We start from the raw sequence: 25081 nt of genomic DNA on the forward strand, positions 1-25081 counted from the left end.
ACTAATTTATTACAATATTTATTATTATTGTTTACTATTTAAATAAATAAATAATAAATATTGAACAACATCACATACATTACTCTGATCCCAATGTAAGTAGCTAAAGCACATGCGTTATGGAAAATCTGAAGTAATGACGGTACCACATACATACACCCAGACCCAAGACAACATAGACAACTAATGAACTATTTCTACATCGACTCGGCCGGGAATCGAACCCGGGACCTCGGAGTGGCGTACCCATGAAAGCCGGTGTACACACTACTCGACCACGGAGGTCGTCGTTTAATATCAAAGATGTTTTCAGTTTATAAATCAATCTACAAATCAAGTTGAATGATAATCGAAATCGCTCAAAAGAAGATCAATCATCATTATCATGAAGCAGTTACTCGCCATTAATTGATTGATGCTTATATTATAATAACACATCAATACCTAGTCAATGAGATTTACCAGAAGGATTGTGAGTAAAACAAAGAAATTACATTCCATAACACATTTATTTACAAGAAGAGAACATTTCAAATAATTACATGCATTCAGAAAAAAACTGATTATTAACTTTATTATTGCTTTGGAATTACATTTCATACACAAGAGATATTTATAATTGCATTCATACAAACAGACGAGACAATTAAACTGGGAAGATTTTATAGTATGCGTTTATATAGTTAAAAAAAAGTAGCTTCTTATATCGAATGATATGATTACAGGGGCATAAAAAATTGTTGTAAAATTAAAAGAGGCGTGCGAAATTTCTACGTCTATTAGAAATATAAACTATTATACTTTCAATTACTCGATGATTTTGTACTAGTAAAATTTCTGCCATATTAAATAATGACATCAAAACCTCAATGATAAAATATCACTATGATTTTGAGGGATTAAAAACGTGTGTACTAATACAGAACATTACGGATATTATATTACAAGAAATTTAAAATTAAATTTGAAAATCACTTAAAATTCACAATGACTTATGTAAGGGCATTGTAATTGTACTGTTTATTATTGACATTATATAACAATTGTTAGGAAAAATAAAGCTTATCATAATTCATTTTAGCCTTAATTTGATATGTAAAGTATTTTTTACTGTTTGCTATTACATTATGATAGTTCATATTTAATTTATAATATTATATACATTTCATTCTTCGTAACTTCTCTTTCACTCCCATTCAATTTCATTTACATAGCATTTATACAATTATATTATATTTTTATATACAATATTATATTATTAATTTATATAACATGGTAAATTTTCATGAATTAAATTAGGAAAATAATAAAAATAAATTAGTGAAATTCAAAATCTTGCCACAGACTTAGATCGATGGCTGGCAATTTGTCACAAGGCACAGGCATATTTCTGAAAAAAACAATAATTACATAAAACTTCAAATAATTAGCTTTTAATTAATTTCTAGAAACAGTTGATTTTAATATCTATTCAAGAATATTTCATCATTTTTAATTATCTACTATTAAATCCTTAGAACTATATTATAAACCCGTATAGGAATATAAATGTATATTTGTAAACTTTTGTGGTAAATTTTTGCATAGAGAAGTGTTGGTAAAACATTGGACTAGCGCCGATTCATATATGGACTTGAATCGGGAATTGCTTTTTTGCATGAAATACTTTTTTACATTCGAAGTAAATTTACTATACTTCCTTATTATAAAATTATTTTGTTTATTTTAAGCAAAATATTTTTAATATTATTATACGGTAAAATCTACTTGGGTATATAAACCAAATTCAATAAACGTTCCAATAACAAAATTAAGATTAATAATAATTACATAAAACTATGAATATACATATATACAAAAACAATTAAAATTATTAAACTACGAAACATAAACAGAATTGTATTATAAGTTATTGTTCGTGTAAACAAGGTGGGTAGGGATGAAGGCATTAATATGCTAATCACAGGAATCCTGAAATTGCTTAAAATACCAATTAATTAATGTAACGTGAAGTTTAAACATTATCTTTGAAATTCTCACTATGAAATATATTTTATATATTATGAAGTATTCATTACATAATTTAAATAAACATATTTTGAGGCCCCAAATTACTAAAAGCTTCAATTTATTTTTTAGAGTGCCCGATCAATCATTTTTTGGTAACAAGTTGTTTCAATTTAAAAAGAATATATAATTTTACTATCGGTTACACGATTTCCTAGAAATCATCACTTTTTTTATACAACCTAAAAATCTAACCTTACTTATAATTTGATAGAAATAAATTACCTAATTTAAATTTTTTTTCAGCTATATTTAATTCAGATAGAAATCGTTTTTGGGTATATTAAATTGAAATATATAGTCCCGTAAATGCCGGTTCTATCACATGAAATTGCAAGTCATCCCAACTTCTATTTACGGCAGAGCTATACAAAGTTACTGAGATCGAAGATATTACGACTCAAAGTTGAGAATAGATTTTCGATCCTCCATTGTCCTGAATATAAACTTAACTTATAACTCTTTCAGAATTTTTCAATTTCACGTATCTTATTCGAGAAACTACTATCTAATTAAACGACGTGTATTGTAAATCACATATTTTATCATTTAAGCAAGTTTTATGAAACCCATTTAGATTTAAACTTACGAACGTATTACAGAGTTCAGTGAGCAATGAACTTACCCGGACGAAATTTGCTGGAAGGCTTTCGGTTGCATGTGTCGGATATTGTCGCTATTGTCACATAAAATACGAGCGATTGATGACCCTTTGCGAATGGTTTCGAGCTGACCTGTGGATGAGACAGAAGTTATGTATTCGTGGAACTATTCATACTAGCTCTCTCACAAAGTGACCATTTGAAAAATACTTAAGTAATTATTTGAATATTATATCAGTATAATTTATTACACAACACAAGTCAAGTTGAATAACTTAACGAGAGTTATCGTCTCAGTAGTAAAATTCTGAAAAATATTTTTGTTTTGAATATTTTAATACCATTATTAAATATAACACTTAACTCTAAAATATTATTTTAATTATATATCCATTATAAAACTAGGAGGTAAAGGAGTTCGTGTTTGTTGATTTCCAGTATTTTTAAATCCCTGATATATAAATTTAATCTATTGAATAATAATAAAATAGTATAAAAGGAAACAATTAAATTTCTTACTGGTTTTTCTTTGTAAATTATACAACTTTTAACTGATTTCTTTTAAATTATAATCTAAAATTTAAATTTATTAACTTCAAAAATAAATATTATTATAAAAAGTGCATTTTTTTTAAATAATGTCGTAATATATTTTACTTAATATAATAATTGAAGCGTAACAGAAAAATGAAGCAAGAATTTAATATTCCCAGACAATGTCACTTTAAAGAATATTCTCCGTTAGTTGGATGAAAATGTTATTAAATTTCAATTTGCTTTCGTGTAAGACTGAACTTTAATGCTATAACCTGTATTAAATCTCAAAGCATCTAAATGTATATTGGAAGTCTTTAGATTTTATTTTAATATATTTAGGTATATGGTTGTATAAAATATATATTTAAAATAATTTTGAAAATAAATTGTGTTAAATTATTTAAGGTTTAACATTAAAAAGTAATGAAAGTATTTTTATTCGTGTAAATAGTTTAATGTACTGATAACATTTTAAACTAAGTAGTATCTTCTATATTCGAAAATAATTTCAGGTGAAATAAATACTACAAAATAACTTACTTGGTGTAAATGCTATACTTGGATCACCATTCTCATAGAAGAATCTGTCGCCAACTCGTGTACGATAGAACTGCTCAGTGAGGATACAGAGGAACGTTGGTCCAGCTTGTGCGCCAGGAACGTTATGCTCTAGCGATCCAGCGACAACCAAGTCCACGTCTTCAGGATGTTCATAGATAGCTTTGAGTACTTCGACGTTCTGAAAGGTAAATTACAATTATAAAGAGTTTTTTTTAAGTATGTAGACTATTCCTAACAACACCATTGCGCCAGTAACGTTGAAAACTAAGATGTTAATAAGTCCCGTGTACCTGTGTTACATTGCCTCACTCAACCCTTGAACCGGAACAATAATAAATATTACCGTCTCGTGGTAAAATTTAGTGGGTAGCATCTACCCAGATGAGTTTAAGTATGGGCCTACCTTCAAGGAAGTATTAATAAATATTTGATAGACGAAGTTTATCTATTATAACATGCGACACGAAAGTATCTGTATGTCGCATAATTCTGTCATACATAATGGGATGTTGGGCTTATTTAAATAAAATTGGTGAAAATGTTTAACAACACTGCATCATATTAATTACTGACTCATTTAAATGACATTTAAATTTATTCAATTTGCAACAACAAATAAAATATCCCGTTAAGTTTAAATATAGTTATCTATTTAAATAAAATAAATATTTATAATTCATCTCGTGCTCGGCGGTGAAGAAAAACATCGTGAGGTAACCTGAATGTGTCTAATTTCAACGAAATTCTGCCACATGTGTATTCCACCAAGCCGCATTAGAGGAAAAGGAAAAGTGGGAAATTTACAGGCTGCTAATGTAAAAAATTAAGCTTCAGGTAATTAATTTCAATATTTTAGTGATTGGGAAGCGATATGTGATGTACATACATAGTGTTAAAATTTGTAGATCTAAAAAAAATACAAAATAGATGATATTTAACGTCAAATTACTCAGCTAGAAACGCTTTTAGTATCGCTAATGGTTGTCCGGTTATTTTATTTTTTCGTCATTACTCGTCGTCTGTATCCTCAATCTAAGTGGTTTTTATATTATGTGATAGGCCATTAGAAATCGTTTCGTGGTTTTAACAAAGATTATGGTTGAGTGATATAGTAATAAGATTCACGTACAAATATATACATACGTTCAATAAAATAATCTAATACTAATAATTAATTAAACGACTGATAAATATTTCAAATCATTTAAATAATTGAATTTATTCTAAAAATACTTTATAGTCACCTCCGGGAGATATTTTTAAAGAATAGTGTACACGCGTAAATAGTAAACTCGATTGTGAAATGTTAGAAAGGAAATATAAATGTGAAATGTGGAATATTTACTGTAATAAATATAATATACAAAATATGATACACGTATCAAAAAGCTACACTACACTACACTGCAAGTCTGCTTCCAACATTTCCCGAGTAATATTCAAAGTGAGTCCTTACAGAATAGCACTACAGTATGTTTGTTCTCAAATATTTTACGTAAGAAAACCTGCACTTGTCGAAAGAAAAAATATTAACTCTGTTATTATCGACTATAAAGACACCGACTATAACTTTCTCAGTAAATAAATATGAATCAGTCATCTGATTGTAATAAAATTTTGGTGCAACAAAGACTCTTGACTCAAAAAAAAGCCAAGTTTTTTCTTTCCAATCCAATATAAATGGTAAAACCATTTCGACTCTTAATTACTACTCGTGTGAAGGCGGTACTAGTAGTGGGGTCTGTTATCAGATATGTGACACTGAAACTGAAAATCTACTCAATCATCCATCTTATTTAATCTACGTATAAAATAAATAGCTTGGGAACTGTTTTTTTATTTATATATATTGAGTTCATAGTGCATAGTTTTGTTAAAAATAATTATCTAAAAAACCAAACACCACAAACACACATCACCATCACCACAATATGTATGACGGAATGATACGTCATACATATTGTGGTGCGGTCGCATGTTATAATAGATACATTAACAGCCTGTAAATTTCCCACTGCTGGGTTAGCCCAGGCCTTAGGGCCTCCTCCCTCTTTGAGGAGAAGGTTTGGAGAATATTCCATCACGCTGTTCCAATGCGGATTGATGGAATACACATGTGGCAGAATTTCGTTGAAATTAGACACATGCAGATTTCCTCACGATGTTTTCCTTCACCGCCGAGCACGAGAGGAATTATAAACACAAATTTATCACATGAAAATTCAGTGGTGCTTGCCTGGACTTGAAGCCGAAATTTCTACGCACGCGTTCTAACCACTGGCCAATCTCGGCTCAATATAATAGATAATTTCCATCATTTAAACTTCATAGTCGGGCTATGTTCAGCAGCAATACATTAAAGGTCGGTTTAGTTTTCAAAAGAGATACCATAAGTCAAATTATTAATAGTTTAAAATATATATTTGGTTTAATTAAAATTCTTTTTAAGAATAAACGTCTCTTTGTATTAGAAAATATTGGCAACAGAATTGCTGAATAAAAATATAAAAGCACACGCAGTAAAAATTGTATGTCGATGTTTTTGAAAATTCGAACTACAATGAGAATATTTTTTATCGGGAAATACGTGACATTTTTTTCTAGCGTTTCACATAGTATATAAATGTATATGTATATATTTATTGTTTTTAGCCTTCTTAATAATCATTTAAAGGCGTCATTCATCCATAAAGATCTTTTTGAATCATTGAATCGAATAAATGAACACTAAAAACTGGCATTGAAGTCAAGGGTATGTAAACTATATGCTTTTATACGGAACAATAAGCTGATTTAAAAATGGCGAAATAAAAATTCTTATTACAGCATCTAGTTTTATCTCAAAAGAAAATATAAAAGTGAATCTTTTCCAGTAAATTCAGTTTTGTCTCATACTTTGACATTGTAAATTAATAGCCTTCAACTGATTCGATGTAGGTACTAGAAATTCTTTAGATTTCTGATGAATTACACGAGGATAGGAGAAAATATAATGTTTTGTATTTTTGTCTGCTTCTAACGATTTATTAAAACGAATTATGTTCGAGTAACCTTTTAAATGCTTCAATGAAACAAATCTGTGAATACAATCACTGTTGATAGCTCATTATGTGTCAAAGTAAACCCTGAAAATATTCACTGCTGGAATAAGACTTGTTCTTTGACGAGAAAATTCGGAGCTCATTTCACCAAGCTGCTTCAATGTGGGACGGTGGATACAAGTAAAATTAAAGTGGAACAGTGGACTTAATTACGAGTGAGTGGAAATTTTTTGTATTATATAAATGAACATTTTTTTTTTAATCAAGAAATTTCTGTAGAACGGTTGTCTTATAATTTAGCAAACCGCATCGAAAATGTTAATCTAGGGTTTGTTTAACTTTACTACATCTGGCATTAAAATATTCTGCCATTAATATATCCTATAGGAATGGTCATTTTGAACAACTTAGTCTAGTACTGAAATGGTCGAAGGGAGTACCTACATTACTACGCTTTATTCATTATGTTCACCAATCTAATGTAGTGGAGTGACTTAGTGAACTCACAGGAGCATAGGCAAAGCCATTTTAGATTCGGTGTAAGAAGTACTTGATGTTTTTTCCTAAAATTATTCACTAAACCCTATCGATTTCAAAAACACGTTAGAATAAATGTATTTGAAAATATTATCCGTGAATAAGAAAGGAACGTGAGACTTTCTTATTCACGGAAATAAAAGCTGTTAAATCAATAAATACCTTACCTCTGCTGATATAAAGTCCAACATCTCATGGAAGGTATGAGGTACGGGGAGGCCACAGGCAGCTCGCGTGCTCACGTAGCTACCGAGACCGTGGTCGCGACCGCGTTGAATGTCTATCGCTCGAAGGTCTCCTCCGAAAGTGTTATTACGCCTGTAAAAAATATACATTGTAAAGGAGTTTGGGAATATTTATTACACTTTTTACTTAAGAATCTAAAAATCACACTGTATGATATAGATAGGCGTTATGTATTTATGTAGGTGTGTATTTATTTCAGCAGCTTTCAACGATGAGCAAAGTGTGAATGTTAATAAATCGAGGATGAATATTAATAAGTAAAAATATAACTACAAAATTGTAAATTATAAACCATATAAAAAACTAAACATATTTTTTTTCTATAATTTATTTCAAAATTAAAAACAAGAGTGATATCTCTCGAATAAGTATAATTTTAATTTCGTATTATAGTAAATCGACTGTAAAATTTTCAATATATTGCCAACTTATTACTTATGTAATAAGTTCATATATTACTTATAAAAAAATACACATAACAAAAGAATTTATGATTCATGTTACAGATTGAAAGCGAGCGATTCTTGTATTGTAAGACATTCAATGAGGTACGTGGATCACGTTTTGTGCTTTTACTTGTGAACGACTTAATCCGGCTAATACGTTCGTCATTTTTTACACGTATAGCTGAACACAATCATATTTTTAACAATTAAACTAGTAAATAACCTTTTAATATACTTCTATATTTCCATTATTTCAGTTTTGATCCAAATGTATTAATGTAACAATTTTGATTAATTAAACTGATACTAATAAATTATACTTATTATTTTAATGATAATGCAATCATTATACACACCATATCATTGTTCACTCACACTAATTCAGCCAGTTTTCATTATAGTAATTGGCGTAAGCTACGAAATATTAAATAAATTTCATTTTTAATACATTTATATATAATTTTTGGTTCAAATTCAACTGTTTATTCCATTTAATCTCCTAAGTTTACAGTATTAGTTACAAATGGCGCTAATTTATACAACACATGTTCTATTTAAATAAAATAAGACCGCAACTTGCTTTAAACGTTAATTGTTGAGTAGCATACTAATTACTGTTAAATAAATAATGTCATATAAAATACTTACTTGAACAAAAACTGGGTGATCTCGCTGTCCCAGAATTGATCGCTGAAGTCTTGCGCTTGGTACGTCAGACCTCTCGTTAAGTCATCAAAAGCATTTTCGAGTTCAATAAGTAGCGGACGATTAAACCAATCGCTGAGACGAACTATTCCCGCTAAGTGTCTGCTTTCTGTTACTAATCTGTAATAGTATATTCAATATTACATTTTTGATATTTTTTTACGGGACTCTTTGGTTGAAACTTATTGTATATATGCATATATTTTAATATATCATATCTGAGGAATTTATAATATATATGTATTTATTTTAACATTTTATATGCGAGGAATTCCTAAAATAATGGTCTGTTGTAAAAATAATTATTTTATATTTAAAAATAAATCGTACTATTCATTCATTAATACAAACATTAAAAAATAAAAACATTTTTATTCCTATTTTAAAAAAACATAGGAACAAAAATGAGATAATTTAGTGTTGTACTCTTGTATAAAAGATCGTTTGGGTCTAACACGCAGAAATAACTTTGCTTTCAGAGATTTCATGATGTACCTCTCTACGGACTTATAAATTTTAGGTCATTTCAGTATACAACACAAGTTTTCTATGTTAGTAACTTTGTTTTTTTTGTCAAGTTTATATTTTTCTGGTTGTATTATTACAAAAGATATAAAAGTATGTGAAGATACCAACATTATCAAAAGATTATTTTCTACATCGGTTTTACAACCGATCATGCGATGCAAATCAGTCCTTCAGTATTCTGTTAATATAATTCCGAATGTTTTACTAATAAACAAACTAACTCAAATCGCTTTTAACATGCCGTGCTATTCAGTAAGAACTCATGCCATATCTCACTCGTGAAGTGTTAAAAATATGGTGATATACTTTTTTGATGTGTGTATGACGCTTTCTTCACTGTAATAAGCGTTTCCGTACAGATAAGCTCTACTAGTTCCGACTATTATAAAATGAATTTAATATATATATTTCATATAAGTAAGTATTAGTGTTTTAATTCTATTACTGCGATTATATATTAAAATCTCGTTTTTACTTAAAATCTAGTTCATATAATTTTTAATTGTTCATATATTATACCGTCAAACATATTTTTAATACATATTTTTAAATTTATTATAAATAATTTATATTGTTATTTATTAACGCAAGGCTTGTAAGCCCCGAAACGAATTACACTTACTTTAAATAACCTCTGATCAGAGAGTGGAAGTGTCTAAAGGCGGCTGTAGCGTGCTCGTCCAGAACAGACGGATCGACTTTCGGATTGTAATCGTTCACATACCCGTGAGCGCCCGGGTAAATAAGTTTATTCTTTACCATATTTTCGAAACCTATAAAATAAAATGTTTCACTTAACCTTTTTTTTTTTATTTAAAGCTATTTACGAACCATAAACTTAAAATAGAGCAATACACAGAATTGTTCAGATCGATTTTAACAATCAACGAAATTTACTTTACTCTTTTATGTGAGTAAAATTTTACTGTGAAATGGAGCAACAGTGCACCATAATTGTGAGGCTAAATTTGAAGTTGCCTTTCACACTACATCCAACTTTGATTAGAGCGATTCATATGTAACATTTACTTCTATTTACAGTCACAAACAGTTTATAAAGGATAATATAAGTTAACGTCGGGTTTCAAAGCATTAGTCAAAATTTTATACTTGAATAGTCTGCTATAATAATTAAATGAATAAATATTGCTGTAAATATATTGTTGTATGGACTTAGCTTTGTGCCGTCTTGGTATATTAAAGAATTTATATTTTTATATACAACGCAACGTCAGTATAAAAAGTTAAATTTGTATTTATCTTATTTTAGTATTTAAATTATGTATCGTCACGCTTCCTTGTCAGTGTACAGTGCACTCTTTGGTGTTCTAGTTCTTTGGGTACTTATGCGGGTGCATGTAAAATATTAGCAAAATCTGCGTTATTCGTTTTAGAGAATTTTATTTTTTAAATAAAAAAAAACTTATTAGTAAACTTTGAAACTGACAATTTATGCTTTTGAATATGTGATATATATTGCGAATACGTAAATATTAACCGATGTTCCTGAGTTCAAACCCAGTCAAGAATCTCTGAATTTTCATGTGCCTAATTTGTGTTCCATGTGTTCGGCAACGAAAGAAAACATTACACAGCAAAGTTTAACTTATCCTAAACCAAACCTAAGGCATTTTTTTACATTTTCATTGCAAACTTGTATCAACGTAAAATAAAAAACCTACCTAGGAATATTGGCAAATACTCATAATAGTTGATATGTTGTAGTTCAGCTATGAGAATACGACGCGCTTCTTGGTACAGCGTCTCGTCATCCCAGTGTGGATTTATTGCTGATAGAATACCAGCTATTCTATTATGCTCCCGGAGAACGATAATTTGCAGAATTGTTAGTTGAGGATTTTGATTTACTCTAATGTCACCTGTATAAAATTCGATTTATTTTATTTTTGTCTTGATTTCAGAACGAGATTTCAATTTGTGGACGTGTACTGGCAATTTATTAACTTTTATTCCAATACAGCTTCAAACAGTTTATTATGTGTGGATTTACATAAAAATACTCACCAGCTAAATAACAGGGTTCGTTAGGTGATTGTGCCGATTCACAAGTAAGGGTAACGTTAGGATCTTGAGGCGGCCATTCCCGTCCTCCTCTGAGAATTGTCTTTAAACGACCTCCAACGAAAGCTCTTATTGGTCTAGCCTGACCTTCACTGCTTCCATAGCAGAATGAAGCATCCATATACGCAGTTACTGTCGAGAGCTACAAAAATTTAAAATGATTTTAATTTATAAAATATATTATATCTGCAACGTTTTTATCCTTTGTGCGGGGTGATAGGCAATTCTCCTTGTCGATTAATTCATTAATTTCAAATTACCCATTGATATCAAACATATTTAAAAATAAACACACAATAATGTACTAATACGTACATTGATATGTTTTTCCGCGACTAGTAAACTTCTCATAAACATCGAATCATTTTATTGATTTTCAACAGTATGCAAAGCCTATTACAAATATTCATAAGTTGGCATCAAAATCCCTCCAAAATACCCAATAAAAGCGAAAATGCTTAAATGTAATACCTTCAAGTGGTTTCCATAAATACAAAATAGTTACTGATGCGAGTAATAAATTAAATGTCAGGTACTTTGAAACTGCTTTGAAACTTTTGATTGATACTCCTTAGGAAGATTTACTGCTTAGTATTCTTGTCTAGTTAATTTTTTATAGATTATTAATATTTTATTCCTCAGTTTCTCAGCATATATAGCGCTCGGTAAACACATTTTATAATAAGGTTGTTATGCAATGTTACTACTTAAGATCAAAAAGGGTAGTTTTTATTGATGGATGGATGGATTTCTAGTTTCTGTATATTATATTTTGTATTCATAAAATTTCTTGTAAAACTTTACTTGGTGCTTTGTGTTTAAGCCTGGCGGGGTAGGTAGCTCCCGGTATAAAAAAGGAATACTTAGTATTGTTCTGTTCGGATCTAAACGGTGACCCAGTGTAATTGAAGGGGCATATCTTAGGTCCTGGTTAAGGTTGATAACGCACTAATGCGATTTAAGATATGGTTAATTTAACAGTGCCAATGTCTATGGTGAACACATACCATCCGGTGGTAAAAATTTAATAAAAAAATATATTTATACTACATAAGGCCTTTACCTTAGATAAGGCCCTTTTGATTTAAAAAGTTTGTCATTTATAATACTTTTCTATGTTATTAATAAGTAGCGCAATTTAATTAAAATCAAGCATAAAATATGAGCTGAGATGGCTCAGTGGTTAGAACGTACGAACGTAACGTTAACGAATCTTAACCAATAATTGCGGTGAAGAAAAACATCGTGAAAAAACCTGCTGTCTAATTTCAATGAAATTCGGCCACATGTGTATACACACGCATTGTAGCAGCGTGGTGGAATATGCTCCAAACCTTCTCCACAAAGGGAGAGGAGGCCTTAGGCCCAGCAGTGCGAAATTTACAGGCTGTTAATATTATGTTATGTTATAAGACAAAAAAACCCCAATATATATTATAAAATAAAATTTAAAAATTTAATATTTAAAAAATGTTTGTTGTGTTATATAAAAAGGGTAAAAACAATCCATAACAGGTTAGAAACCAAAACCCGGCCTCATTATTATATTTCAAATATTTCCGTACATTATTATTTGTAGAATAAATATAAGGTTTTATAGTAAAAAACGCTAAAGTACAACAGCAATCAAATCCCAGTGACAGTCGGGATCGATTAAATCTACGATGAAGTTTCAACCAGTACTATTGAGTTTTCGTTCGCACTATTAGAAGAATGAAAACATCATGTGTATTTCAACACATACAACCTACATGTGTCGAAAGTGCTCCACCACATTGGAGCAGCGTGCTGGAATAAAGCTCTAAATCTTCATTTAGATACTTTTTTACTTATACTTGAGTTACAAATGTAGTTAATAAATCTTAATACGAATAAGTAACGAATATTACCGGTTGAGCAGGAGCGTAGCGTGGTGTGCATCCCCTGTCTCTGGTTGTTCCTGTTCTGACGAAGTTTATACATTGAGATCCTTGGGGATGGACTGGATCATTTAGCGGGAAAAGGATGGGAGCGCAAAGAGGATTTGTAGCCGCGTCTGGTGCCAGTTGGCCGTTGTCATCGCAGCATGTTACTGTATCTTTGTCTGTAAATAAAATTGATCCGATGATTTCCGGTTCAAGTCCAGACAGGCACCACTAAATTTTCATGTGCTTAATTTGTGTTTATAAATCATCTCGTGCTTGGCGGTGAAGGAAAACATCGTGAGGAAACCTGCATGTGTCTAATTTCAACGAAATTCTGCCACACGGGTATTCCACCAACCCGCATTGGAGCAGCTTGGTGGAATATGCTCCAAACCTTCTCCTCAAAGGGAGGGGAGGCCTTAGCCCAGCAGTGGGAATGCAAATGCTAATGCAAAAAAAAAAATGCAATAATGTTTTATCATTTTCATCCAACGTTTTATAACAAAACACAGGGGATTAACGATTCGAAGAATTTTCTTTTGATACTACAAATTAATTGTATCCGTTTGTAAATGAAACTGATTTGCCGATTCTAAACCTTATAGATTTAAATCATTTAAATGGCCATTGTAATGGCCATTTAAATGTTCTTATAAAAAATAATGTCGACAATGATCATAAAATGCTATTGTTTCTCTTTTTACTTCTATTTGAAAGTCACGATAGAAGGTCGCATAGCAGAGTTAAGGAAAATATAACCACTAGCTTGAAGTTGTCTATTGAATAAGTATATTAGAAATATATTAACTACAAATCAAATTCAATTAAATGTTAAAGAAACTCTGTCTATCTATTTGTTACCTCCTCATAAAATTTAAAAGGCGTTTTTGAGACCTGGATAAGCACATACATTAAATTTGTTGCGGATAAATTATCCATATAAGTCAAATGGTAGCATATCACAATGAAATATATTAAGATCAAGGTACCTTCGTAAATAGGCAAAATAATACTCACGACTTTGTGCAATACCAGCGGTGAGCGACATATCATGCGTGATTATTTGACCCCACTGTTGCGCATTTAAATTCCATATCGGGTCAACCAGCTTTTTGTCAGGGAAAAGAAAAGAGCTTATAACTCTAGCATTGGGCAGATCCTTGCCAGTCACAGACGTAGGGAAAGAACTTACACCTGTAAGAAATAATAATATTATATCAAAAAACGCATTTTATTTCTTCATTAAAAAAAAATGATACAAGTTTAGTAAATTCTATAAGTCTTATATAATTATTATATTGTATTACAATATTAAAAATCACTTAATAATATAAAGTTTATAATATATTTATACCGGACATACAAGATACATAGACGAATACTAATTATTATAATAATGCAATACAGTTTCTAAACTTACAAAAAGTGTCAAAATATTATTTAATATATAATTTATTCTTCATTATATAGTTCACAAAGTATACAAAATAATATTAATATAAATTATATTTAGAAAGCCTAAAACCTAACCTTTACCGAAAACCTGAAATATTATTACCGGTTAATATTTCATTTTTGACGAGGAATAATTCCATTACAGAGACTTGAAAGAAAATTTTGATTAAATCTTTGATATCGTTAAATTAAACAATACTGTTAAATCTTGTATCGAGAGACACAAAGTTACCTAAATACATATTAAATGACTTTTTTATTCGTAAAATACGACGCTTTATTTACGAAACAGAAGTGAGTATGATTGATTGAAACCGATAATCGAGTCCTTTGTATGAATTATACTCAGATACAAATAATAATGTCGAAAAAAAAAACTTTACCATTTCAGAATGATTTATGACATATACCTAATGACTTATACTAATAAAATTAGAATATTATGAAATTTCCCTAATAATGGAAGCATTCCTACGAAGTTCCGGGTGTGTAATTAATTATGATTAAAGATCAGTTTTTATATCTCATCTGTAAATGAAATGTTGACTATAAAGGGAAATTATCTGCTCAGATTTCTCTAAAGTTTTCAGTCGCTTAATTTGTATTCACGACCCGTCTTCAACTCTACAATGAAATAAATCAACACAATGAACGCTTCAATTTATAACTTGAATATTGTTGTTATATTTTAAAGACCATCTTATATTTTAGAAAGATACTCAAACATTAATAATTTAATCTAATACGTTTATCTTTAAGAAATATGTTTAATGTTAAAATTTGTGAATTTTGTATATTGTTTTAATTTATATACGTCTATGTTTTTCCTGATTTTGTGTAAAACTATTGTTAATGCACCTTTTTAATTAAATAAATGTTTGTACGTAAAGTCAACACATCAACCCCACAGAAAAATATCTAACCCACGAAATCTTTTCTTGCATCACTAAATAATCGGAATTATTATATATTTATACATATATTTTAACACAAGCAATGGTTATATTCTATTGAATCTCCTTTATAGTTACTCACCGTCGCCGTATTTATATTCGACTAATCGACCATAAGGAGTTTGAGGCGTCCCCAGAGCTGGTTTAAACAAGTTATTACAGGATCCGTCTATTGTACGATACCGAGATTTAAGGCAATAAGGTGGAATGAGTCCACAGGTTTGTGTGGCTGGATCCTGTGCTGAGCCCAAAGGCGGAGGTGGGTTGCTGAAACTGTATTGTTAAGATGATTAGAATAAATTCTGTAAATTAGAGAACATTTAAAAATTATGAACTAAATTAAAAGGTTATACACTTGCGATGTGTTTGTGTATGTTGGTTAATCATTTTAATCTTTAACGGTAAATAATCTTTGTACAATCTTTGTACAAGGTTTTATCATACAATAAAAATTAAATAAAGAAACACACTATTGATAATGTTTTTTATTTGATGTTTTTAATAAAACAAACAAACATTGAATAGATAAGATTTAAATATGTATTAACATCCCGCCGAGCAAAATCGTAAAAATGCCAAAAAAATTAGAGAATAATTAATTTACGTCAGTCACTAGGAATTAAGGTAATGCTTGTGATTTATGAGTTTTTTATCAGTACTTGACCGAGCTTTGTTTATTTACATACACATTAAACTATTTTCATATTTTTTTATTTACAAATAATCTTAAAGTTCTCATAAGAAATATGTACAGAATTGTGAATAATTTTATTCACCAATTTACCTGACCTACTTACGTTTTATTTCATTAAATATGCGTTTTATAGCACAATATCTGTGATTGAAATAAGAAAGGGTTTCTTAAACAAAACATCTACAGTATTATGTCTCCACTGGTGACAGTACTGGGTACGTTCATATGTCAATCAAAGGATCGGAAGTACAAGGGGGAAATTTGTTATCTCATATTGGCGCGGTAATGATTTGTATTTATTTTTAATTTTGATTAGAATATATTTTTAAGGCTTTTGTTGAACAATATACATCTTTATTAGATTAAACATACTATTAAAATATTACTAAGTTGTCTGTTTATCTTACATACGATTTCATTCAGATTCAGCAATATTAATTAGAAAATAAAACCACAGATGAAAAATATATAACTGAAACTATTTAAAAGACATTCGTGAAGAACCGAGTAAAAAATATTTCTTTTTGAAATACGCAGCATATGTCCTGTTTTATAACGTGGCGCATGAGAAAATTATTCAAATTTGAGAAAACATGTTTTACTCTTATAAATACAGAAACGAACATAACTCCGCTCACGTTGCTCAAGGTACGCTTAGTAAGAAAAATTTTACATAAAATGTTATCTCATTGTGTCATAGATAAAATGGCAATAAAATAACCTTGTGTTGTGTTTTCTCGCAAGCTCTTCGATATTCAGCGCTTGAAGGTAGCTGTTAACAGAATTGGTGCAAAGTTTAGTCCATGCAACTTAAAACTAAGAGGCATTAAATATTAATTACAAAGACATGTGCAAATCTTAATAGGGATAATTAACGAACAAAACGTTTTTTTCTACATAATGAATGTTTTTGGAACGAAGTTTCTTATCACGCACGTAATTACACTTTAGACACTTGGTGAATGAGAGCTCGGCCGCAATAAGTGTAAGACTTCGACAATTACGTCAGTTCTACTAGAGTATGTGTTATCTAATAATACAAGTCTCACTAAAGTAATATATAGTACTGTTATTTTTTTGTTATTTATAGTCAATAATGTTAAAACATTTATTTTACGAGGTCAATTTTTTTTTTATTTAATTACTCTCAAACCTTGGCAATGATCCTATTATGTAATTAAAAGACATTGTAATACATGATCTGTGATAGGAATTTCGTTCCAACCAAGATTCCCACGAAACTTTTTTTTTTCTTTATTAAGGCTTTGGCTCAACGTTGCAATGCTTGATGGAAAGCAGCGATGGCGTCAAAGTTTATAGAGCGAATCGATGTAAATCAAATAACCGTTTCATTCGTTGTTTTTTTCTACAAATTAGTATACAATTAATTGGACATAAATCTATGCATTGTTTAAACATTTCCTTTTGGGGGTAAAGCGAACTACTCGACAGCTTAAGCAATTTTAGCGACATGTGCAAAATCTAGTTTCTTTGTGACTTTGATGTTATAAAGGGGAGCACAATTATATTTAACGATTATAAATTTATTTCTCATGCAAAAGTAAATTTCACACAATTCAACAATCATAATAATTTTTTTTTCATAAGAAAAGGAAAGATACAGGAAACAGATAAATTCGTGATTTATCTAATTAGTTAAAATATATTAAAAGTAAAATAAACTCTAAATTTTACATATTTACATATAAAAGACAACATATTTTTTTTTACAGAAAAATACAAATAAATCAACGTGTGAAATTTAATACTAATAAAATGTTAATAATTCATATACCATATGCGTTTTTCTCAATAACACTTACCCAAGCCCATTGACAGGCCGTCTTTGGGCTGGAAATACGCCTCTATTGTTCACAGGAAAATTCGAAGGTGAAACGCCTTGTACGAAAGTTTGACCAGGATTCGTCAGCAAATTTAAATATTGCCCACATACCGCATTACATATTGCCAAAAGGCAAGCTGTGAATTTAATCATTGTTATCTGAAACAAAAGAAAAACAATTTAAATGGCATGATCCAAAATTGCCACGAATTATTGCTACTATATTGGTGTGTAAGTTAGTTAAAAATAACTTTGTTAAGGGATAATATTATAAAATCTGTGTTTATATTTTTCTTAACTTTATTATAGACATATGTATGTTTGCCGATACTGATATCTGTGTCTTTTATTATAGACGTATAATAATTATTATGATATATATATTAATATATTTTAACACTTTGTTAAATAATATTAAAGCAATATAATATAATGCTAATGCAAAAGTCATAAACTTTTCAGGGGTCGAGTGACTTAACCACGAAATGACTACAAACTCTACAATTAAAATTTTCATCTGTTCATAATTACTAATGAAATTGTAGATATTTATTAAAATTTATTTCTCCTTAAATGTGAACACTCGATTACATATAATAACTTATAAATATTACGTGAAATAACAAAGAACTGAAAGAATTTTGTCTTGAACGTTCGTTTTCGTTTAGCACTTAAGTCTAGATTGAGTGTCGCACTACAAATAAACTAGAACAAACGACCCTACATATTTTGGTGATCGTGACGGTTACACTTGACACTCGCCAAACGTCATCCTACTTTACTTGTGTCGTTTCATTTCATATTAATGTTAAGGCGTGTAAAGAAAATAAGCTAAAAGAAGTTCAAACAAAATATAAACATAGCCCGCCTTGAACGCATTACTTATATGAGAATGTCACTAGTCAGTAAGTCAGTGTGTATTAAATTTTAGCTCAATAATATAGATCAAATTAAGTTGCAAGACTTGACCCAGACATAGTGCATTAGACAGGTGCACTTAAATAAAAACTTGTAATAGTATTTTTTACAGTCCTAAGATTAAAAACAATAATTTAATATGCATAGAATAGTTTAAACTTAATTAATGTAAATCTGTATTGATAATCTACATTATAATCCATATTTTCATACTGATTGATCTTTTCTGTATTGAAAGTACTTTTATGAGCCTACCTTAGTAAAGAAATATAATTTAAATTAATAAAAGTAAATTGTTTATATATATATATATATATATATATATATATATAATACGAATATAATAATTTATACAAAACAACATTTTTAGATAAATTATTTTTATATATATACTTAGTCAAGAGTTATCATTAAAACGATTTATATTTCCATAGTAGCATCAAACTTGTTACAAATGTTCTTAACAAAAGGTTATAACATTAAACAATCATGGGAACTGTACAGGGATATGGGCCATAAAAAATACTTACAGGAAATTGGCTCAAAATAACCCGGGGGATAGAACGTACAATAAATCATAAATACGGCTAAAATATGTGTAGTATCACGGTACAGGTAGAATTTATGTGAAGATAATTTGAAGTCCAACAAATAACAAAATCAAATTAAACGTTCAACGTATATTATAAATATTTAAAACTTTTTAATTTTATGAGCATGGATGTTATCTGAACAAGATTCGAATAATAGAGAATATTGTGTTTTTTTATTTGAACACATTTTATTTTAAAACGATATGGTTATTACGAGCGGTTCGATGATGATTAAGTCTAAAATATGAAATATTCCGTACTATTTTCCCCAGACTTACTTTATTATATTTTTCTTATATATAACAAACTATATTTGGACATTGGAGTAAACCTAGTGGGTTACTGTTCCAGACTAACCTGTATATGAAATGTCAACACCTATTAAACCCCTTAGAAGTAGAATATCTAAAAACACTTAAATACGTATTTAATTGTTTTTAATCAGTATTTCAAAAGTAAAGTTTCATATTTTTTTACTTAAAAAAATGATGGACTTTCATAAAAACATTCATCCCTTATTTCACCCCCTCAGAGCTAGAATATCAAGAAACGCTTAAATATGTATCTACTCATTTTTAATCTATAGCCCATAAATAAAGTTTCATGCTTCTAACTTAAAAAATTACGGACTTCCATACAAACGTTCAACCCCTATTTCACCCATTTAGTGGTAAAATTTCCAAAATTCGCCCCTTATAATAGTAGGTGTCATGATATGTTAGTTTATAAGTGTACAGACTAAAATATAAGTTTTATGGCTCTAGTTTTAAAAATCATATTACTTTCAACAAATTACAACCTTTCATCCCCCTTTTCAATCCTTTACAGCACTTTTTTCCTAGCCTATGTCCTTTCTCAAGCTCTAGACTATTTGTGTATCAAATTTTATTAAAATCGGTCCAGTAGTTTTGGCGTGAAAGCGAGATAGACAGTCAGATCGACTTACTTTCGCATTTATAATAATATTAGTATGGATTAAACATTAGGTACAAATAATCTAAGTAACAGTAACAACAATTGTAAAAATCGTGTCTTTGATATCGTGCTGCGTGGATAATAATATTAAAGTATTATTTTTAAGCAAATATACTTTATTTACTCATGTCATTTTAAACGAAACACTTCTTGCTTGATCGTAGTAATAAAATATTAGGGTAAGGTAAAATCTGTAATGGTTTTTCCAATATTGAATTGGTTTTATTTACACTAGATTTATTTTTATCGCGCATGTGAGCTGTTGTCTGTCACCGTATAAGATTATGCGTACATATATCGTCTTTTTATTTAATGACACTTTAAATATAAAACAGCCGTATTCGTTCATAATGTTTTGTGAAGAGTAAACTTGGGTACTATTATGTCTGTGTGGCACAGTTATTACTGCAAGGGTAACATTAACAGTCGTGACCCGTACTTGTATATCTCATATAGGCGTTTGTAAATTTTTTTATATTTTTTGAGTCACCCCTGATGAAGAATATCTTTCCATTGGTAAACGTGGAATACATTATATACAATACCTCATATCATTACGAAAGAAAAACCTTATAATCTAGTTCAACATCAAATTATCATTTTATAAACAATGTTTTGTGTCGACACATCAGTTCCGTTAGAAATATAAAAACTATGAATTGAGTTTTGCATTATTTCCAATTTTGTATCATGCTGTAATAAGTTCAAAGAGAAAGTTTCATACAAGATTTAAAAATATTTTACCGCTTCTCGAAGAGCAGAAAGAAAAAACTTAAACTATTTTAGTATGTTTATGTCGAAACTCGTAATCGTGATAACATTCATAAGTATATTTAGAAGCAGATAATCGACTTAAAATAAATGCAATCGTTTTTTTATTTTAACAAAATAATTGATATTATCTTAATTTATAATAAATAATAACAAACATAATGACAGGAAGTGACCTTAAAAGTCTAAATCTTATACTAGTTTTAACATTTATATTTAAGTACATTTACATTATGTATATATCATTACTATCGTCAGTTATTTGGTTTGGAAGATAGAGCTTACACAATGTTTTATAATGATCATCAAAATTATTGACATAATGACTGATTGAGCTTTTAATTAAATAAAAGCAAAATTGCGTTTTAAATAATTGCTATTAAATTGTTAAAGGGGCAAAATATTTTTAAAATGTTATAATTTGGGGAATATTAATTTGAAAGTGAGTTGTCTTTGGGATCCAATTATAATCTTAAAAGGTGACTAATTATAAAATAATTTTATTAAGCTATTCCGTTTAAATTTTTCTTAACTGACATTCTGCAACTAATACTATTGGAAAATTGAGACCTATAAATTTAATAAAACATAACTAAAATTTAATTCATTGCATCCCATGACTTTTATTATAACTACAAATTGTTTTTGGTTAAATTAAAAAATCAATAAATTATTTAATAGGAAGCCGATAAATATTAATCTGCAGGATGAAGGAAAATACTCCCAAGAGAAGCATCGCTTTTAATTAAACAAAGTTGACCATTAATCCAAGCACGTAATATCTGCTTCTTTAAGGATTTACCTTGTTTAAAATTACATAAAATTATCTGCTGGGAACTCGTTCGCGTAAACACTTTTTGATAACAGGCAGCCATAAAAATATGGTGACCCTTTACATTGGCTGCCTATTATAACTTAGATTATTTTTCCTATAAACATAACCTACACAAAGTCCTAGCACAACTGAGGCAATCTGTATAAATATTTAAATATTCCTCCTGGGATTCATCTGATAGGCAGCAGTCAAGCTTCCTATCATGCAGTTTCATCAAGTGACGTGAACACGAGTTAGTTGTACTTTTTGTGTGCGCAGATAAATATATTTTTGCATAGGTCATAATAACTGGAAATCTATACGACATAATATATTATATTGAAAATATATATATTAATTTTTATTGTACATGTAGGACATCAAAATCGAATTTTTGGTAAGACTTATAGCACGCTTATATTGGTAAATCCCACAGAGTCATCAAATGTTTCTTTGTTTAGGATATCTAGTATGAGTATAATATTATAAGGCCCTAAAATTTCTACTTTATGATCTGAAACGAAAGCAATATAGAACGGAATGTCTATATAAACGTTATAGTCTTTAAACAAAGATAAATATAGATTGCACTTATAGATCGCAATCATCTTCCTAAGTTTACCTTTTGGGTCTGATTTTTTCTTCATTTGTTAGTGAATAAAATCTGAGCGTTTTATATTTTTTAACTACAAACTTAAGTTTTATATAAAATATATTTTTCCTCTGCGCTTTCGACCCAATAATCGAATTAGTCTCTAGGGTAACCGGAATTGATGAGATGTCTTATCTTAGCCGGAAACCATAGCATTTTCTTAATATAAATTCAAATCACGCTTCTAAGATTTATTTTTATATACTGTGGACTGCCTCATTGTTCTATTGGCTTATAAAGCCACAGAGCCCGTAGTTCTCGGTTCAAACAACGTGACGGACCGGTAATAATTATTTTGTTTAAATTTTCAGGAGCAGCCTGGAGTCTCGAAGTTGGCAGTCCTTACATTAATATATTCAGATAACTGTAACCTCAATTACAGAATTCAACGCAAACGTTGGAGACTAAGCGTGTTTTAAATAATTGATTCAAAACAATTAAGTAGCAATATGACAATAAAAAGGTGCCTTTTAATCTACATACTGATGAGAACGGAGGAGAGGGTCGGAATAACTGTTAAAACGACTATTGATTTTCAATTGTGGGTCGCCCAAGTATATTTTGAAAAAAGAATTTCGTTTTACATAAATTTGATTACCTATACTTAATTTTGCCTACACTACACACCTATACTATACACCTAATAGGAAAATATATTAATTCTATGGGAGGACCGGATATAGTAACAGTATACAGTATAGTAGGTATTAAATACAGTAAGTCTGTAGATGTGTTAAGAATGAAATAAATAATCGAAAAAAGGAACCCGTGATCAATGTCGAACCTATAATATATACTTTAAATTGAAGTTTATCCACAGAACTGTCGCTGCTCGCATAGATTGATAATGAATTGATTTTAGCGCGTTCATTTTCAAGTGACGGATTTCTGTAATGTCGGTGGAGTCGAGCAATAACCATTAATATTTACGACCATCTGTCACATTCACACACACACAGTCAGCGGTATAAGTATAATAACCGTATGGCATGTTAATAACAAATAAATTTAATGTTATAACCAATAAATACATCAAAATGTAAATGTAAGTTTTTGGCATCTATGTGCAAATTTAATTGTTGTTCACTTTTGAATGACCGATTAATTTTGTTATCCCCAAGTTTGAACCGCTCGGGGTATGAGAAATATAATTATTGCAGGAGTACAAATCTACAATAAATTGCCCAAAGATACAAAGAATGAAGTTATAACATTTATTTAAAACAAACAAAATAAAAAATAAAATAAATGATCGTATGTACGGATTTTTTTACACTGTGACAACGAGTTTGTATTCCTTATCGCTATTCATTATCAGTTGTCGCTAATTTGAGGGTAGATTTTTTTATAGTGACAAACCTATATGCCCCAAAAAAAAAAACATTCTTTTAATAGTCAGAATAAAATATATATTTTAAGCCGTAAATGAGCTGTGCTTGTAGAAGTTATGAATAAGAATGTACAAATAGATTATATATTTTTTTACTAAAAGTTGTGATGATAATGCCATCCTGATCTATTTTGGTCACGGTGGGAGTGCTCTACTGAGACTAGCCTTCTGAGCAGGATATATTATAGCCCATTTCATAATCTCATGGGACAGCAAATCCGACCCGTCGTTTTACGCAATTTTCATGGCACAGAAGTATAAACACCTTCACCTTCCAGACTTTAAGTCGCAACTGAGACGTTCTCGGTGAAGAAACCCATGACTCATGGCCTGATTTCTGTGTGTATGTGTGATGTGAATAGTGTTTTTTTTTTAATCCAGGACTTCGTAGTCCGTATTAGCCACTAGACTAAGTAAGCCTAGTAACAGAACACTAAATAGCTTAGTTGGTGGTAAAGTTACAATTTTAAAAGAGCATTTTTAAAATTGAAACCAAACTATAATATAATTTTATTTATTAAATAACAAATAGCAGGAAGAGACCTTCCTTTTTACTGATGTTATTTTTCCCGCTGACTTAGACATGAAACTTGGTATAGAAGGGAAATGCAATTTTAGTTCTTTCAAAGTAAATGCAACCAGTATTTTAGAAGACGAGAAACTTATATTTCTTATTTCCTTAATGTTGAACTTTATTTAAATATATTTTATAACCATAAGTTTATTTCAAATATGATGCTTTGAGAGGATTTGTTAGTGTCAAAATT

General features: G+C 29.6%; 1 protein-coding gene across 2 annotated transcripts in view; it reads right to left on the reverse strand.

Moving 5' to 3' along the window:
• Positions 1-580: 580 nt before the first annotated feature.
• The window catches only part of LOC125067186 (peroxidase), a 52897-nt gene continuing 28396 nt past the window's right edge, over positions 581-25081 (reverse strand). Inside the window, exons 2-14 of one of the 2 annotated variants that reach the window (XM_047675620.1) lie at positions 18182-18360; positions 17080-17130; positions 15747-15937; positions 14274-14450; positions 13242-13435; positions 11296-11494; positions 10953-11150; positions 9893-10043; positions 8686-8862; positions 7513-7663; positions 3747-3945; positions 2693-2801; positions 581-1390 (exon numbers count right to left, since the gene is read on the reverse strand). In XM_047675620.1, coding sequence (XP_047531576.1) covers positions 1318-1390; positions 2693-2801; positions 3747-3945; positions 7513-7663; positions 8686-8862; positions 9893-10043; positions 10953-11150; positions 11296-11494; positions 13242-13435; positions 14274-14450; positions 15747-15937; positions 17080-17130; positions 18182-18354 — 2043 coding nt within the window. In that variant the 5' untranslated portion in view covers positions 18355-18360 and the 3' untranslated portion in view covers positions 581-1317. The remainder of the gene's footprint in view (positions 1391-2692; positions 2802-3746; positions 3946-7512; positions 7664-8685; positions 8863-9892; positions 10044-10952; positions 11151-11295; positions 11495-13241; positions 13436-14273; positions 14451-15746; positions 15938-17079; positions 17131-18181; positions 18361-25081) is intronic. The other variant, XM_047675621.1, reaches the window with a different exon arrangement.

Source organism: Vanessa atalanta, chromosome 11, assembly GCF_905147765.1.
Source record: "Vanessa atalanta chromosome 11, ilVanAtal1.2, whole genome shotgun sequence".
NCBI lineage: Eukaryota > Metazoa > Arthropoda > Insecta > Lepidoptera > Nymphalidae > Vanessa > Vanessa atalanta.